Below are 16854 nucleotides of genomic sequence, written 5' to 3' on the forward strand. Positions count from 1 at the left end.
GAAGGCAGCTGGGTAACTCTGAGCTTACTGGCTGTGGAGGATGCAAGTCTGACAGGGTTGTCAGCAACACCTGACATAAAAGTTCTGCATGAGCTTACCGCTGTGTTCTGCTGCTCATGACTGAAAAGCGCCTTGAAAGACTCCACTATTATTCAAACCAAAAGCAGAAAGAACCATGAATCATAGCCATCAAAACGGAACATTTGGTTTTCAAAGAAAAAGAAGCTCTTAACGTTCTATAGCATCCATGGCACGGCTAAAGAGACAAAGCAGATGACTTGTTCTAGGATGAAAGACACATTTCTACCAGTGCTTCCTAATCTGGTTTCAAAAGGGCCAGACAAGCTGGAAAGAGCGATCAAAGCCAAGCGGGTGGGGTAGATATAATGCCAATTACACTCTTGAAGGGTCACATTCCTTCCTCAGAGGAAGGACAGGAATACATTATTGTATTTAAATCAGCTAGGAGGTAGCAGAGGAAACTTTAAGACTTGCGGAACCAGGTACAGCTACTGCTACAGCTCCCACCGTAGCATGAAGCCTGCAAATACTCCCAGAATTCTATAGTAACACCCATACAGCCAGATTCTGGGTAGCGAGCTCACTACCCACTAAGTCTCTAGAAAACGCGAGAGGTAATATTTAATTAAGATTAGCCCAGCACATTTTTCAAACATTACAACTCCTATTGTTCCACAGGACATTTTCTAACATGTCACTCTGCCTGTGGATTCTGGTACACGGTCGTCTCTCAGCCGACAGAACTGAAGTATAGCAGCTACATTTCATCACCATCTGACCTCACCTGTCATCAATAGAGTCCACCTTCTCCTGGATTTTGTCAGAGTTAATGTTCCCATCGCTAACCAGCCTCCTGCCAGTCTCAACAACTGCATTGATCTTTTCTTCATTGGCATCCATCGTGGTCATGAAATCCTCCTGTTTTTTAATAGCAGCTTCTGCTCCTTCCAAGGTAGTGGGCATTTCCGTGTGCGCCAAAACATACTCCTGTGATTAAATCAGAGAAATAAATTATTACACTCAGGCTGTGCTGTCTGCTGCAACAACAGACTCACAGAAATGAAAAGAAACGTCTCCCAAGAACAGTAAGACGTAAAAAATTATAGTTCAAAAAAACCAGGCGATTTATCTGTTTGTAGCTGCCTTGCCAATTGACCTTGTTGTTAATCGCCCGCAGTATATGGTGTCAACCTGTACCAATTAAATAAGGTACATCTTGACCACTTGCCTGGTTATTAAGAAATGCTTCTGCTTGCTTGGTATCTCTGAGAAACAGCTGGTAGGCGTGAGACTGGGAAAGGAGATTTTGCCTGTTCTCCCACATTTTGTGAAGCTCATTCCAGCCAGTGTCCAAAGCCTGCAGGCGCTGCCGCAAGAACATGTACTGAGCGTCAGTTTGCCCTTGGGTCACCATCTCCCCCATGTCCCTCATTTTCTGATAATCTTCCTCATAATTGTTGATTTCGTTCTTAATGTTCTCATGTTGAGTGAGCAGCTTCTCAGCCTCTGTCAGCGTGTTGGGCATATCTTCGGATGCAATCGCCGTCTGCGTTCTGGAAAGCCAAGACTGGAAGTCATCCAGATCTCTCAGGAACTGCTGCAGTTTGCTTGCCTCTCCGAGGGACTCTTCCCGGTTCTTGAGGGTGGTCTTCATTTCTTCCCACACATCGTTGATTTCTGCCAGCCGTGAAAGGATGGCCTGCGCCTGGTCAGGATGCTCCGATTCCAACTTTTCTGCCTCTTTTTGCAGGTCGCTTAGCTTGGCTTCAATGGCTACCAGGTCACGTTCCATGCCCGTCAGCTTCCTCTGCAGGGCCATCACTCCAGCCAGATCGTTACCCAGATCTTGCGTGGATTCAATCACTTTGGTCTTTTCCCTGATCCAAGATTTGGTTTCGTTACATTCAAGGTGGTAGTTCTGGATGCTCAGAGCAGAGAGCAAAGCATCCTTCTTCCTATCTACCAGTTCTCTGAACTGGCTCCACCTGCAATTTGTGAGGAGAGAAAAGCAGAGATTGAGATTTGTGTATGAGAAAGGGCAAGGGTATGGCAACACTGCCAGCTGAGCAGGTGCACACATAACCTAACTATTCCTTTTTATTTCAGTCCTTCCCATATCATCAATAGTTTTAGCAAAACAACCATCAACCAAGCTACGGCGTATATTAGAATATGACAAGTGCCAGCAATATTGAGCACTTAAAAGTATAATTTTTCCTCAAGTGAAAAATTGCTAGTTACATCTAAATCTCACACTAAATGCACTCTCTCATTTTGAAGCCAAAAAATGACTGAGTTTACACAAAAATGTACTGGTTTCTTTTTTATCGTAATAGTCACTACAGTAAATTTCAAACCAAGGTACTGATACACTCAGGACCTGACCGAAGTCAATTACAAACCTCCACCTGTTAATCAAATATTTGAGAGACACAGCTCTTTTTCCTTCTGAAGCTTTGAAGATACTTCAGGGAACAGCATCAGAATATCTTAAAAAGCACAAATGACCCCACTGTACTTGTTTCAGCCAGCGTAACGTTCATGAGCACGAGGCCTCCACTCACCTCGTGTTGAGTTTATCCTGCTGCGCTTTGATCTCCTTCTCGCTCGGATGGCCGCTGTGCATTAGCTGTCGAGCAATTTGGTTCACTACTGCAACACGGGATGCTTGATTGTTCATTTCTGGTTCTAAGCTTTCAAATCTGGAGCAGGGAAAAACAAAAAAAAAAAAAAACAATCAAAAAAAGATGACACAGGCAGCAGAGAACCTGAGTAAGCTGAGAAAGGTAGCTGGTGGAAAAAAACTTCTACTCAGTATTCCCCAAACTTCCCGGTAAAGGCTTTCTCACCTGTGCTGGATCACTTCCAGGTCCTCCAGCTTCTCTGGAATCTGCATGTTATTCAGCCACTTCTCCTTTTCGTCAATCCAAAGCTCACAAGCATCTGCCTCGCTGAACATCTTATAAAGAGCAAGGGTATCCTGCAAGGCCTGTTTCCGCAGCCGAGTCAGCTCAGCCACTTCTTTGTACCGTTCCTCTATTCCGGTCAACCTGCCTTGCACATCTGGAGATCCGGCGTGCTCCTGCGGTAGAGCCTTGGCTTGCTCGTGAAGCGAGTCAATGGTTGGCCGGTAGCTTGCAATCTCTTCAGCCACATCTTTGTGTTTCTTGACCAAGGACTGAGTGGAATATTCGTCATGGCCAACATCATTGCTGGAGACAATTTTGAGGATGTCCAACATCCATGCATCAATGTCATCAGCGTCAGCCTGGAACTGGTGAAGGAGAGAGGCTTCCTCCAGACGCTTCTTCCTAATGGCAGACAACTGTTCCAAGTTAGCCCACTGCTCCCGGATATCCTTAATTCTTTCTCTGATCTTCTCAGACCCAAAATGCTCCTCCGCAATCATGTCTTCACCTTCTTTTATCGCCTGCTGAAAGTGGCCGCTACGACCACTCATTTCATCTTCAAACGCCTTATGTTTACTCAAGAGACGGACGACACTGGTTAGGTCCTTCCCATAGTCATCAGATGACAGGATCTGTTCCTTCTCTCTGATCCAACCCTCCTCTTCAGCCATTTCCCAGAAGAACTTCCAGAGGCGTCGGGACTCCTCCAAGCGTGCCCGGCGCTCGGCTGCGAGCTGGCACAGCTCTTGGTAACAGAACTCCATGTGAGCGACGCGGTCCCTGATAACTTGCGGGTCACACGGCTTGTAACCTGTTCAGACAGAGAACATACGTTACAGCTTGGATCGATTCGTTTCCATCTCCACAGCTGGGGCATACACAGAGTTCTTCATTCCTGTGTGTTCCATCTACCAAGTTTACGTAAAAAAACCTCATAGTTAGTCTCCTGAAAGTGAGTGTGAACTATCCAAGCTCCACCATACAACAATGCAGATCAGAAAATACCGTTCTTTGCATAAAGATTAAAAAAAAAAAAAAGGAAACATTTATTCCTGTATTCGGTGAAATAAAACTCACTACTGCAGATTTATACCAGCTTCATATGCATAGCTGCACAAAATGAACAGAATTTGCTCTAGATAATGGCACTGGTTTAGTGGAATTGCTTTTCTTTAGCATAAATTGGGGCAACATCAGACTGGGTCCAATAATTTGTATTTGTTTGCATCAGAAACACAGAACGAGCAATTAATGGTGACTACTGCAAAGTTACAGGGGAGCGACATCCCATGCAAAACGCAACGCTGCAGTAAATTCTTGAGCAGGTACGTGGACAAATTAATTATTGACACAGCGAGTAAAGAAGGAACAAATGAAGCTGGATTCTCTTATTCTGGTGCTGAATTTAACCTAACGTGCCTTGCAGAACTAATGAGGCTTACAGCTAACCTCACGGGCGATTAAGACAAAGGAGGACACGTTGGCTGGTAGTTACCTTCTCCATCGGTGGCAAACTTCTGAGCAGACGCATTGACCCCTCTCACCCTCTCAGCCTGAATAGCAATGTCAGCTTCCACAAGAGCATGCTTCTGCAACAGGTCTTCAACCCCTAACAAATGTTTGCCGTAGTCTTGAGACAGCAGCAGCACCTGATCAAAACATGAAAGACGAGTAAAGTGGGCTGAAGGCGATAAACTATTTCTTAATTACTGCACGCGATGGCCTGTTCTCTGTTGTTACATTAAGTCCGGAGAAATACCATAAGGAGAGCCATTTCAAACGTACAGGGACACGGCTGATGCGAGTTCGAGACAGTGGTTTTAAAATCCCTGCCAACTAGGAAGAACCTGACTGCTCTTTAGCGCAGTTTCCAGTCCACGATGGTGGGAAGCGGAGTTAGCTCAGCAGGCCCAACGGAAGGCGCTCAGCCCAGGTGCTGCGAGCGGCCGCTGAGCTGCACACTTCTTTCCTTCCTCCCACAGCTCCCAAGCTCTGCTGGCCGACGGACAAGAACAAAGTCACGGTCCTTTCCCTTCCCAGATCCCGGGAGAACAGACAGGAAGAAATTCATGCTTTTTAAAGCACAGAGGTGAAGAGGTGACTTGTTCCCCATACAAATTGTGATGAAGAGAGATTATTTCATTCCCTTTCACCAAAATGGTCATCCTTACCCAAGCACTGTGACCAAAGCCTCTGGTCCTTATGAGACAGGCATGAAGCTGAAAAGTATTTTTTATAGGAGCAACTTGTTCTTTTTCCTTACTTGTTTTTAATCTTTATTTTTTTTAAATTGTCATAATGTATAAGGAATTTGTTCACTGTTCTTAAATGCTGATCTTCTGCATTTGTCTATTAAACCAGAAGGGCAAAATGAATCTTCATCTACACCTCTCCAGAGTATTTGGTCTACGTTCTCAAACGGCTAACACCTACCTTCATCTCATCCATCCAGTCCATAATGTACAGCATTTCCTGGAAAATCTTTTGCAGACCAAGATTCATCTCCAGCCGCTGTCTCCGTGCCCTGAGCAGCTCCAGGAGATACTCCCACAGGCGTATAACGTTGTCCTTCCTCGCAGTAATGCGTTTGATATCATGGTAATTTTCAGTCTCAAGCTCCTTCGCCACCGCAACCACGGCCTGGACTCGTTCTTCATACGCCGCAATGTCCGTTTCGATGGCCTCGTGCTTCTTCGTTGCGGCCTCCACTGCTGGAAGGTCAAAGCCAAAATTATCCTGTAAAGACAGAGACACTTCTTCAGGAACGGCTGCCGAGGAGAAAAGCCCTGCTGCTCAAACTCTAACGTGATTTCTGGTTGTGCAGAATAGATTTGTTAGCAAATCTGGGATCCCAAAATGCTGTGAAAAGTCCTCTTTAATAAAATAAGAGATACCTCTGATAACCAGAGAACCACTGCTAAAATCAGAGATATCATTTACGGCCTTTGGGGAAAGAACCACGGTGGCCATCAGGACTAGACTGGATTTTTTTAAAGTAATCTCTAATATTAACAAATAAAATTAATTCCTGGGCTAATTCCACTGAATTTTCCAAAATACCCAGATAAAGAAAATCTTGACCGTGGGCAGATATTTCCACATCAGTATCTCCTGAGTAAAGGGCGATAGATTCAAGGAAGATTAAAAATAAGAGAGACAGTACAGACATACATGCACTAAATACACATTGTGCACACACAAAATAAGTACAAACATACATAGATTCAGTAAAATATGAGGCACAGGGGAGGAAACCTTCCTGTTGCAAGAACTGTATCTTATAATTACTCATGGGAATCACTTTAGGCACACAGACGATTTCTGAAAGCAGCACCTGAGAAACGAGACGTTGATTCTCACTCAGCCAAGTTTCTCTCATAGCTGCCTTGCGATCAAATCTGCGCGCAAGTTGTTCCAGTTTCTCTTGTCTGATGAGCTCATTTCGCAGTGCCAGTTCTCTTTCATGTTCAGCTTTTTCCAGTCTTTCCCAGGCCTGAAGACGTGGAGAAAAAAACATGCGTCTTCTAAACACGCATTCTTACAGGATTACAATAAATCACACTTTCTTTGCATGGAATCAGGGCTGAAGTCACTACAGCCAAGTTGCACAAAACTGGCTTATTTACTTATGTGCCAATAAATCTGGTTTGCATTGGCTGGCCTTACACCTTGTCTGCTAATATAAGCACATGACTTGACTTAAAATTTGTTCTCAATTCATTCATTCATTTTCTGAGCAAGGGGTATGAGACTTGTTTATCTCGGATGCATTTTCTCCAGTTCATTTGGTTTTCGCCTCCAAGAAAGCCTAAGCAAATCACCTGGCTTGGATGTGTAAGAGTATTTGTTTAAAAAAAAAAAAAATCTTCTGAGCGCTAGCCCCAAATAAGCAGATTCTAGCTTCCTCTTTTAGGAAAGGAGAATTAGAGATTCATGCTCTCACCTCTAAAATCAACATACAATTGTTGTTCTTTCTTACACCCACTTTGGAAAAGAAAACAACTGCAAAATTTGGTTACTTTTGGTGCCTGCAAGTCCTTTTTTCCCCCTAAAGCTGAAAGTTATTCACATGCATGACATTAATATCACAAAAATAGAAACTCTTAGAAGCAGGTTGAAAGCCAGCTAATTACCTTTCAGATCTTCTTACAAACAACAAAAACACCCACAATTAAACACAAACTACCCTCGATTACTCTAAATCCGAACAGATGTGAAATCGCCTGAAACCCAAGTATTTTAGGCATTCACAGGCAGGAGAGCCGTGCAGTTTGCTGCTCTCTAGGATGCAGACCGCGGCCACGGACATCCACAACAGCTGCTCTGGGAACGCCAGGCATGACTGAACACCAACGAGGAGAGCTCACGGTTTTGTTCGTTATCCTTAAGAGAGCTCGTCAGCTCCGCTGCTGTTCTGCCAGCTGCAGCGGCGTAAAAAATAGCTGCATAAACCCCGAGAGGGAACACACAAGAGTGGCCACGGCGCTTCCTTCACTGGCCAGGGGGCTGAGAGGCAAACAAGGAGGGCTACAATACCAAGATACTGCTGCTACGAGGAGCAAGGCAGGGCTATCCCATCCACAGCCAACTGCACAGGATGACTGACCAGTTTTCCAGTGCAGAAGACCTTACAGATGCTGAGGACACCCAGCGACACGGTTCAGATCAGTGAGCCTGAGCTATAGGAGAAGGCCACCCCAACCTCTCCCATCCCTTACAGCTCCCCACATTAAGGCTGGACAGCAAACGTGTTTCCTCCCAGTACACTGAGAGAGATACCGAAAGAAAACAACAAAATCCTGAGTCGCGCGGGAGGAGCTGGCTCAGTTTACCTTGTTAATGTCAGAGATGAGTTTGCCCTCCCTCGGCATGTATACTTTCTGGTTGTTGGCTCTCATTTTGCTTTGGATGGTAAAAAGCAGCACTTCCAGGTTTCCTTTTTCTGTAAATCTAAACAAAATTTTGCAACAGAATTGAGTTACAGAAAGCCTTCATGGCTACCACGGTATTATAAAGCGTTTCCTTAAAATATTGACGTGCTGAATGGAGCATTCACACCTGCATCTTGTGTGAAAGCTGGAAGAACCGAAAGAGCCCACACATCCCCTGGAACCAGTTGGGTCAAACAGCAAAAGAAACTTCACCAAGTCTGCTACCTGTGAGTTTAGACTGAAAGCCCCTTGGGGGACACAAGACTGCAATTTTTTTTTTATTCTATGACGTGTGTTGTCCTAGTTTATCCACTCAAGAAATGGAAGTTTTATTTAAAGCCCGCTGCAGTCAATAAACTCTTCCCACTGGTTTCCCTGAGTTGTACGCCTGGGAAATAAACAAATTCCACAGGCACCAGGGAATAGAGAGCAATTTTAGAAGATGTCTGGATACTCTGTGATGTTTCGCATTGTGATTATTATCCATTAGAACTGACATTAGACAAAAATAATAAACAGACCTGATATCATAATGCTAAAAGAAACTTTCCAGAAATAAGTTGCGCAGTTTGGGTGATACCAGTTTTAGTAAGTACAGCTATAGTTAGCTTTACAAAGCCAGACACGCTTCCTCTTGAGTTTGGATAAGCAGTAGGATTCTTTTAATAGCAGTGTACTGGTATTACACGCCGCTAGCAAGCATGGCTGGAGATATTGCTGTACTACCGTGATACCCTGCTACCGTTCACGTTGTAAGGCAGGAATCCCAGGGAAGCGACAGGGATTCGAGCGACAGGACCTCAGAGTCCTGCAGGCACCAGGATCACTAAGAGAGACTTCTCATTATTACTGGGTTTGTTATTGCGTGCACATTGCACAGCATAAAGCAAACAGGCTCTGAGTAATAACGATGAGTGCCAATTAGAAATAGGATATCTGGGTTTGGGCAGAAAAATAAATTCTTAAGCCGAGATTAGAATTACTTGGATGTGTTTGTTTATAAAAAACCCTGATTGACTAAACAAAACAAGACCACTGTTGTTTTAAGCTAAGATTAAAATTACTTAGGTGGTTTCTCTACTGTGCGGTAAGTGTTGAACGCCTGGAGCTGCTGCTGCACGCCGACTAGCGAGTTGGCGAATTTGCGATTGTTGAGGATGATAATGGTTTGCTCAATCCACTCCAGAAGGTCAGAAGCCAGCGATTCGTATTTTTCAATCATTTTCTCCGTTTCAATGGCATTGTCAAGCACCTGCAACAAGCAGCACAACACACCATGAGTAACGGGGGCAGTGCTCCTCAGCTATTTAAATCCAACAAGCCACATAAAAGAAACTGTTGGGAGACTCGACTTAGGAAACGGAGCGCTCGCTCCCGAGCGCCACGGGGGCTGGGAACCCTGAGCAATGAGGGCTTTGCACTTCTCAGCAGTGAATTCCCAGGGTCCCACGGCAACAGGGGGCAGAGCTGATGCTTACAAAAGGATTCATGGTCAGTCTGCCAGTTGTAAAGATGGGCGCAACTTCACCAAGGGGCAGAGAACAACTGCTCATTTTTTAAACGAGGGGCTTTTCTGGGCTCCAGAAGAGACAGAAGACCCAGAGGGTGAGGAGCAGTTAATGAGAAAGGAAAAGCAACAACGATGCAAAATTACCAAGCGAAAATAAAAGACCGGCCAAATGTCTTCTAACACAAGGCAGCTGGAAATTAACTCCTCACAGTCATATGGGAACATTTAACATTCAATACACGGTCAAAAGCAAAACTGAAAAGTACATACAGTGGACTCTTAATTAATGCTAACACCCAAGAGAAACAAAAAATCAGAAAGATTTCATCTGCTTTATAACAATTTATAATTGGAACTTGCAAACCTTTCCGATACGTTTTCCTTCAACAGCCAGAGCTTTCATCTTGGAGAAGTAGTGGTAATAGGTCACCACGTAGGTGATGATGGACTTCTCATCAGGATGATCAACACTGATATCTGCAAACCAAACAAGCCATCTTAGCATACCGAGGGTGCAGGGGTTAAGACAACAAAGCCAATAACGCAACAAGGATGGGTTTAAGGGTCAGAGAGATGGGTTCAGTGGCAGTCTAGCTCCTAAGACTTATGTCCTAATCAGGAATAATTCAGCAGCGCTGGACTGGTTCTGAATGACTTGGTGTTGAACAGTTTTGAATGCCAGCACAAGGAAGTGCTGCTTTATCTCTTTGTCTTAGTGTGGGCTGGGGGCCTTTGGGCCTTAAGAGCCAGGCTCCAGACCCTGCCACAGCTTCTGCATGGCTGAACACCTTCTCTAGTGTCTGTGTGAGATGACAGAACTACTGTTAACTGAGAACTTCGATGCTGTATCAGCGCTTGGCGGGAGGAATTCAAACCTAATTGTGTATCTGTCCAGGCAAATCTTCTGAGAGATACAGATGGAAAACAAATTATTTCCTTTCCTGCAGCAATTCTGAGGCGGCTGGAAAATAAGCAAGAAGAAACTCGCCCAAACACAGAGCCTCTGTTTGCCCTGTGTTAAGACTTTCTTGCCCTAGCAACATGAGCACGCCTTCCAACACATGAGCACGCGCACTCTCACGAAAGCCCAGGCTGAACCTCAGTGGCGGCCTGCGAGAGCTGCTAACTATCTCCTGGAATCCGCATCATCCACCCTCCAGTTCACAGGAAGTGTTTCTCAGAGCAGATCAGAAGGATGCCTCTAACTGGAATGATTTTACACATGCATGGCCAGCCCCATGATCTTGTTAGACGGGGGAAAATAAACACAGGATTAAGGGCTCTCGTGCTGCCACTGCTCACCCTTCTGCAGGAGACATCTTGCATTCTCTCCTTCCCTCTCTGGTGGTATCACCAGGTGAGTTAGGAGCATCCAGCTGCTCTCTAACACAAAAAGCTACCACAAAGCTGTGCCCTGCAAGGAGGAGGGGTGGGAGAAAAGAGCCCACAAAGCCGTGAAGTGCTGAAACTGCAGGAATTCTTACCCTCGGGGTCCAGGAGCTTAGTGAGACCAAGGTGTTGCTCTGCAAGGTTAAAAGCATTCTGCAGATTGTAGTGTGCATTTGATTTCTTCAGCTTGTCAAAATCAATCAGGTCAGGCCTAGGCAGGATGGAAAATTCTTTAGATTTCCCAAAGCACAGTGCAGCCACCCCCAGAGGAACAAATGAACTAAAATCTGCAGTCCTCAGAAAACCCGGCCCCTTCTGCTGCCAAGGCTTTGCTCTCCCAGTAGCCCTGTGCTGTTGTGTGTGGTCCTCCCCTCCTGCTCCCAAATTCTAGGCAACCAGACTTGATCACTGGTTACTCAATAAGACATGAGAACTTTTCTTCCAGCCTGGTCAGTCACAAACCAAAACACTCACGTGTATAATCTATCCTCTAGAAACCAAACGCAACCTGTTCTGACTTGTGATGCGAGAAGCTGCTGCCCAGATGAGCTCCCAGTGACCGCAAGAGCCATAAAGCTCTAAAGCAAGGCAAGCTGCTGTAAAACTCTCAGCAGTTCTTCAGCTCTCTCCTCTCCACAGATTTAAAAATCAAGCTGCAAGGTAACTGTAACACCCAGAGCACACTGCAGCAGTCCAAGCTGTCCAGCCCCACGGAGACATCTCCCCACGTGTACCTGTGCTTGTGTATCAGTGCATTGAAAGCCATGCCGTCCCTCCAGCTGGTGGTGAAGTTGTGAATGTTGACATTGGGGTAACTGTCAGAACAAAAACCAAAGAGAGCGCAATCAATCCAGCATCCCTGCTGCTCTGCTCTAAAAGCCAGTTGCAGGAGTGACGCATTTATTGCAAACCTAAGGGGGGATATTGCCACCCCACCACAGACGATCCATCATCAGGACTGTTCTCTAGGCACAGACTGCCACTGAGGTAAGCGCACCTCATTTACTCTTGTAAACCCCGCAGAACCGATCTGCATTCCAGAGAAAGGCTCTAAATGAACTTCCCAGTAATCACCTGAAGCTATGATTTTTTAACTTGCTGCCCAACTTGTGCCCTGTGAGGTTTTAAATCCCTGCAAGTCTAAGGCTTGCCCCTCATTTGGCCACTGGCAGAGAATTATCTTCAGGTATCCAAAATATCACGTTCAAGACAAGAGCAAGAACAGCTGGAGGAACAGAGAGGAGTAAAACCCTTTCTCATGGCTGCAGGTGCTACGGGAGCAGCAATACATTAAGTTTTCCTTGAAATTGTCTGCTGTCCCAGGCACCTTCAGGAACTCACCCTAGTCACTGCCTGGCTTTTAATCCAAGCACGTATGACAGCCACCTTTGTGGGTACATGGATGCAAAATTAGTTTGTTTGGTGCTCTGGGTATTTTGCAAGTCTCCAAAAAATTTTGGGCTGCTCACAAAGCACTTTCATAAGAGTTCTTGGAAGGGGAAGATGAAGTACCACTAGAATAATGCTGAAGGGCCCCAAGCCATCACAGGGGCACCCACGTTTCATGGGGGAAACATCTCTACAAATGGATAATTACGCAAGAAGGTTGCTGTTAGAGAAAGACATTTTAGAAATATTTCCATATGTATGGAAAAAGGGAAAAGTTGGAGACAAACATATGAAGCACCATTATTTCTTCAGAGCAGAGTGAAAGACAGTCAGTACATTACTATACATCCACACATTATCGGACTGGTGTGTTTATCACACACATTAAGATAATAAATTCAGAATTTTCTGACTTGTAAACATCAGCTCACTTCTCTTGGTTGAATCCACTTAAGGAGAGATACGTGTTTGCCGATTTAAAATAATTTCAATGAAAACTCAAAACGCTGTAAGAGCTTTAGAGATAATCACTTAATCCACACTCACCCAGCTGTCTTCATCTGGCACCACAAAAGCAAAGCATCTTTAGCAGACTTCTTCTCCTTGTTGTCCTCAGTTTCAACACTGATATCTTGGATCTAAAATTAACATAGAGGGTTTCAATATTTCTCTGAGAAAACATGTTGTTTGTCTTTTTTTGAAAAGATGAAAGGAATTATATCAGAATATAAGTTACAAAGGCAATCTACGATGACAGGCAGCATAGAAGTAATGCTTTCCCTCACTTAAGAGCATTCACGTCAAAAGAAAGCTTCATCTGCCCTTGTTCTACTGGAGGACTACTCTGCTTAGTCCATTGACAAACCAGTTTAAACTTAATGAGAAAATTCATTTCCAGCTGTCAAGGTGTCGCCCTGCGAGGCGTCTCCCCCAGGGAGCTGAGCGCAGCCGGGAGCCGAGGGGGTGCAGCGGCAGGGATCCTCGCGAGGGGATTCACGGGCAAAAGCTAGCCAGGAGTTTCAGAGGAGGAAACCATTTTGGAACTTCAAGCTTGGAGAAAATAGTTGAACACAATAATGTATTCAAAACTATTGTGATCACAACTATATGTTCCAGATTCCAAATTTATTATCCTTTCTGCAAAAGGACTTCCTAGCCTTTTTCAAATGAGGGCAAAGACCAGCGTGCAACTTGCTGGAAAACGCAAAATCTCAGCCGTTAGCTGGGACACCGGAACAGTTCCTGCGGGCACTCTTAATCCGCCTCAGCGTGTGGTCAGCCAGGTTAAGGATAATCACCACAGAGGTGAAGAGCGGCTGAGGGTAGTGCTTCCTCGTCGGTCCGCGAACGCGCACAGGCCTGTGACTGCAGCGTCATGTTTATTCGTAATTTAAAATAAAACCATGGGACTGTAGGCCTATGACCGGGACCGCTCCACTCTTAAAAAGCACAAAGTACACGGAGAATTGAAACGTGTGCAGCTATGTACACAGCTTTACCTGGAATCTCAGGATAATGGTCCAGATGAGGCCCAGCGTCAGCCTGTGATTCCCATCCACAATATCATGAGAGCCCATGTTTTCTAGGTGCACTCTCTGCTCTTTCAGGAACTGGAGGGCTTTATCAACGTTCTCCAGGCAATGGATGCGCATCCTTCCCTTAGTTGGTTTAGGCTAGAAGGTAAAAGGGAGAAGAAAACCATGGATTACTGCAAACGGAAGGGGAAAAAAGTGCTTGTGAACGCTTCAGTCTAGGCAGACGAGTCAGCACGCTGTCCACCAGCAGCCAGCCCCACTGTGCACACTTCTTACTCAGGTTCAACGGAGAAACCCGCTCCTTGCGCCTCACAGCGCATTTACACAAGGGTAAAGGCAGCACGTGTACAACCCGCGATGGAAACGCCAACCTCCTAGACCCGAGCCGCACACGCCGGGTGCCGGTTTCGTCTGCCTCTCAAAGCGTTTTGCCTGGCACATTCATTCCCTAGCTGGGAGATGAATCATTTCATTAGGTTCACGCCACACCTGTTACACCTTCCCAAGCTGCTTTTTTTTTTTCTCCAGGACAAGTTCTTCCACACTTAAAAAAAAGATTCTGCAAAGATAAAGATACGGAACAAACTGCTAACTGGCACACACACGCAACGGAGGGAACTGGTGATGAACCCTCCAGAAAGTATCTGTAAATACAGACACATGCCCTCCAAAAACACAGCTCAGGCTTGGACCGTAAGCTACTCAGACTCCTCAAGGAAGAAATGTCGTTGCTGGTTTTTTTTTTCTGGTCAGTTGAAGTAGGATAAATAACATGAAAATAACAGAAGATATTTATTCCAAACAATTTCTTCATAGGAGAAGAAAGTGAAAAACAAAAAAAAAATCAGCCACCCAATGTAACATAATTTTCTGAAGGCCTGGTGCAAACGAAAAAAGCCATGAACTTATTAACAGCATGGAGAAGTCTGCCATAAATTGAATAAAACTAAAGCAATTTTGCTCCGCAGATAAGGATTACAGCTGAACAGCTTTTCAGCGCTCACTGAGATGTCACCAAAGGTACTCGGCAAAACTACTAATTAACAGAATGTCCTTGTTTTCTGCAGTGAAGGTAATTAACTCGCCATGGGAACAGCTCAGGCAAAACCCTCGCCTCAGACCACGAGCAAGGGCAAGAGTCTCACCCGCAGCCAGTCCCTGGAAACAGCCGCCTGTATAACGGTGTCATAAAGAGGCCACGCTTGCTAGAAAGATGCCCCTCAGGACACGTAAAGCCCCGAGGTCCCTGGTTTCACTTCAGCTTTCGGGTAGCACCGCTCCTGTAGCACCTATGCTACCAGTGTAGGGTGCAGAGCCACAGGGGGAGCACGAAACCGACCGCAGACCCCTCGCTGCCAGCAGGGACCATGGGGGATCCATCCTTTTGCTGGTACCCAGGAGTGTGGTAAGCTCAACCACGGGTTTAATTTAATCTTGCAAAATAGGGAGGAAGGCAGTTCCCAGGGTGAGAGAGGGAGCGCCCGGCTGCAGGGGAAGGCGGAGGCGAGGCTGCTGCCCATTGCCACACCCGAGATCCCGAGATCTGCGCTCGTTTTTACGACGGTGTTCCCAGAACACGGGAACGGCTGCGACCGCCGCCATTTCCCAGCGGCAGAGCTGACTCCATCCCCTCTGCCTCAACGCGGCCCTTCTCATGGACCTAAGCAGCGACTGCCTCAAGGGACTGAGCAGAAAACGGGTTTAAAAGCTCTTTTTCTGCTCTCAGAAGCAGGTGACAGAGCCAATACCATCCACGACAGACATTTTATTTAGTTCCCGAGACTGCCAGCTCCCACCCACGCTGTACAACACGCCCTCCACTTGGGAATTCGGTTATTAACGAGAACGACAGCGTCGCTTGGCCAAAAAAATGCCAGGCACTCCGAGAAGCCAGAAGGTTCAATTTTCCTGCCGCTCGGCGCCGACAGGCCATACAGTTTAACTTGATGTTCCGCAAGAGAAAGAGGAAGAGGCGTCCGGGTCCGGTTTGTAGAAGGTGTGGCTGCGCTGGCCACGCTCTCCTGCCCGGCCGCAAGACGAGGCAGTGAGATGCGACTTCCACCCGCCCTGCACTAACCCAGATCCAGAAATTACCCAGGGGGAAGCAGGCTCGCTGGACACAGGGTTCCCTGTACTTACCTAAGCCCAGAGCCTTCACGTGCATATTGTCAGGAAAATGTGTTTTACATAAAAAATCTTCCCTTTTCCAACAGCAAATGTGACAGAACTTACTACAGAGACTCTGCTTAAAGAGTCCGGCCTTGGAGCATCCGGGAACTGGAAGGAATTTACTAATGCTTTAAATAGCTATGGAAGAAACGGAGCTAAATGCTTAATTTTAAGCTAAAAACAATTATCAGTTTTATTTTTCTGTTTGGGAGAAGCTAGTTAACAGTGTGTGCAAACAAAATTGCAACTATCTTCTCATACCGGCTGGATTCTTCTCCGCTTTGCTCAGTGAGACTACGGCACGCTATCAGTTTATTTCCAAATAGCGGGCTGTACGTAGGACCTTGTGGAGTAAGGTCTGGAGTAAACACCAGGATTGGGAATCAAGCTGAGCAAAGACATGAAAACAGCTATCTCGGCTAGTTTCTGCGTTTCTTTATTGCTTCCTTACCATTTGATGTTCCTTGTCTCGCTTTTAAGCTTTCTGCACAAGACACTGCCTTTAGATTTCTGCGTGGGTGTCAGGGAGCTGTCAGATCCTAACCAACACCAGCTAAAACACGTTCCAAAAGGCTGCGGAACGTCAGCAAGTGGACGCTATGCGCTGACCCTCCTGGCATATTTTTGGTGTGTAACTGTCTCAAGGGTCAGTGCACTGCGTTATCTGCGGCCTTGTTTGCAGAGGAAGGTGTGGTGGAACGTACTGCTCAAACAGAGACTGCTGTCCTCCGTCCGGAGAGAAGGAAGCTGCAGAAAGAGCTGGTGGTGGCGCGGGCAGGTGCCAATGCGGCGCGCAAACAAGGACACAAGAGCAGATCCAGCAGTCTCAGCGGGTGGCTCCTGCGCCCTCCCTACCCCAGCAGCTGCTGAGGTCTCTTTGCATTTTTCAAAATCTGGGGTGAAAAATGTAAATGAATCATGCAGGAAGAACCACACCACTGGTCTGAGCTCCATCGCTGCCCTCTGACGCTGAAAGTCAAATTGGGCAGGCGGACAGGAAG

The 16854-nt window shown here is 46.0% G+C and overlaps 1 protein-coding gene across 2 annotated transcripts in view; it reads right to left on the reverse strand.

The window, feature by feature from the left end:
- The window catches only part of SPTBN1 (spectrin beta, non-erythrocytic 1), an 80408-nt gene that overhangs the window by 29272 nt on the left and 34282 nt on the right, over nucleotides 1-16854 (reverse strand). For both annotated transcript variants that reach the window (XM_086744169.1, XM_086744170.1), the window contains exons 3-16: nucleotides 13649-13822; nucleotides 12696-12787; nucleotides 11495-11575; nucleotides 10856-10971; nucleotides 9736-9848; nucleotides 8926-9113; nucleotides 7763-7880; nucleotides 6265-6423; nucleotides 5364-5666; nucleotides 4426-4579; nucleotides 2871-3741; nucleotides 2586-2723; nucleotides 1250-2006; nucleotides 806-1008 (exon numbers count right to left, since the gene is read on the reverse strand). In XM_086744169.1, the coding sequence (XP_086600295.1) occupies nucleotides 806-1008; nucleotides 1250-2006; nucleotides 2586-2723; nucleotides 2871-3741; nucleotides 4426-4579; nucleotides 5364-5666; nucleotides 6265-6423; nucleotides 7763-7880; nucleotides 8926-9113; nucleotides 9736-9848; nucleotides 10856-10971; nucleotides 11495-11575; nucleotides 12696-12787; nucleotides 13649-13822 (3467 nt within the window). The remainder of the gene's footprint in view (nucleotides 1-805; nucleotides 1009-1249; nucleotides 2007-2585; nucleotides 2724-2870; nucleotides 3742-4425; nucleotides 4580-5363; nucleotides 5667-6264; nucleotides 6424-7762; nucleotides 7881-8925; nucleotides 9114-9735; nucleotides 9849-10855; nucleotides 10972-11494; nucleotides 11576-12695; nucleotides 12788-13648; nucleotides 13823-16854) is intronic.

Source organism: Chlamydotis macqueenii, chromosome 3, assembly GCF_036417535.1.
Source record: "Chlamydotis macqueenii isolate bChlMac1 chromosome 3, bChlMac1.mat, whole genome shotgun sequence".
NCBI classification, from domain to species: Eukaryota; Metazoa; Chordata; class Aves; order Otidiformes; family Otididae; genus Chlamydotis; species Chlamydotis macqueenii.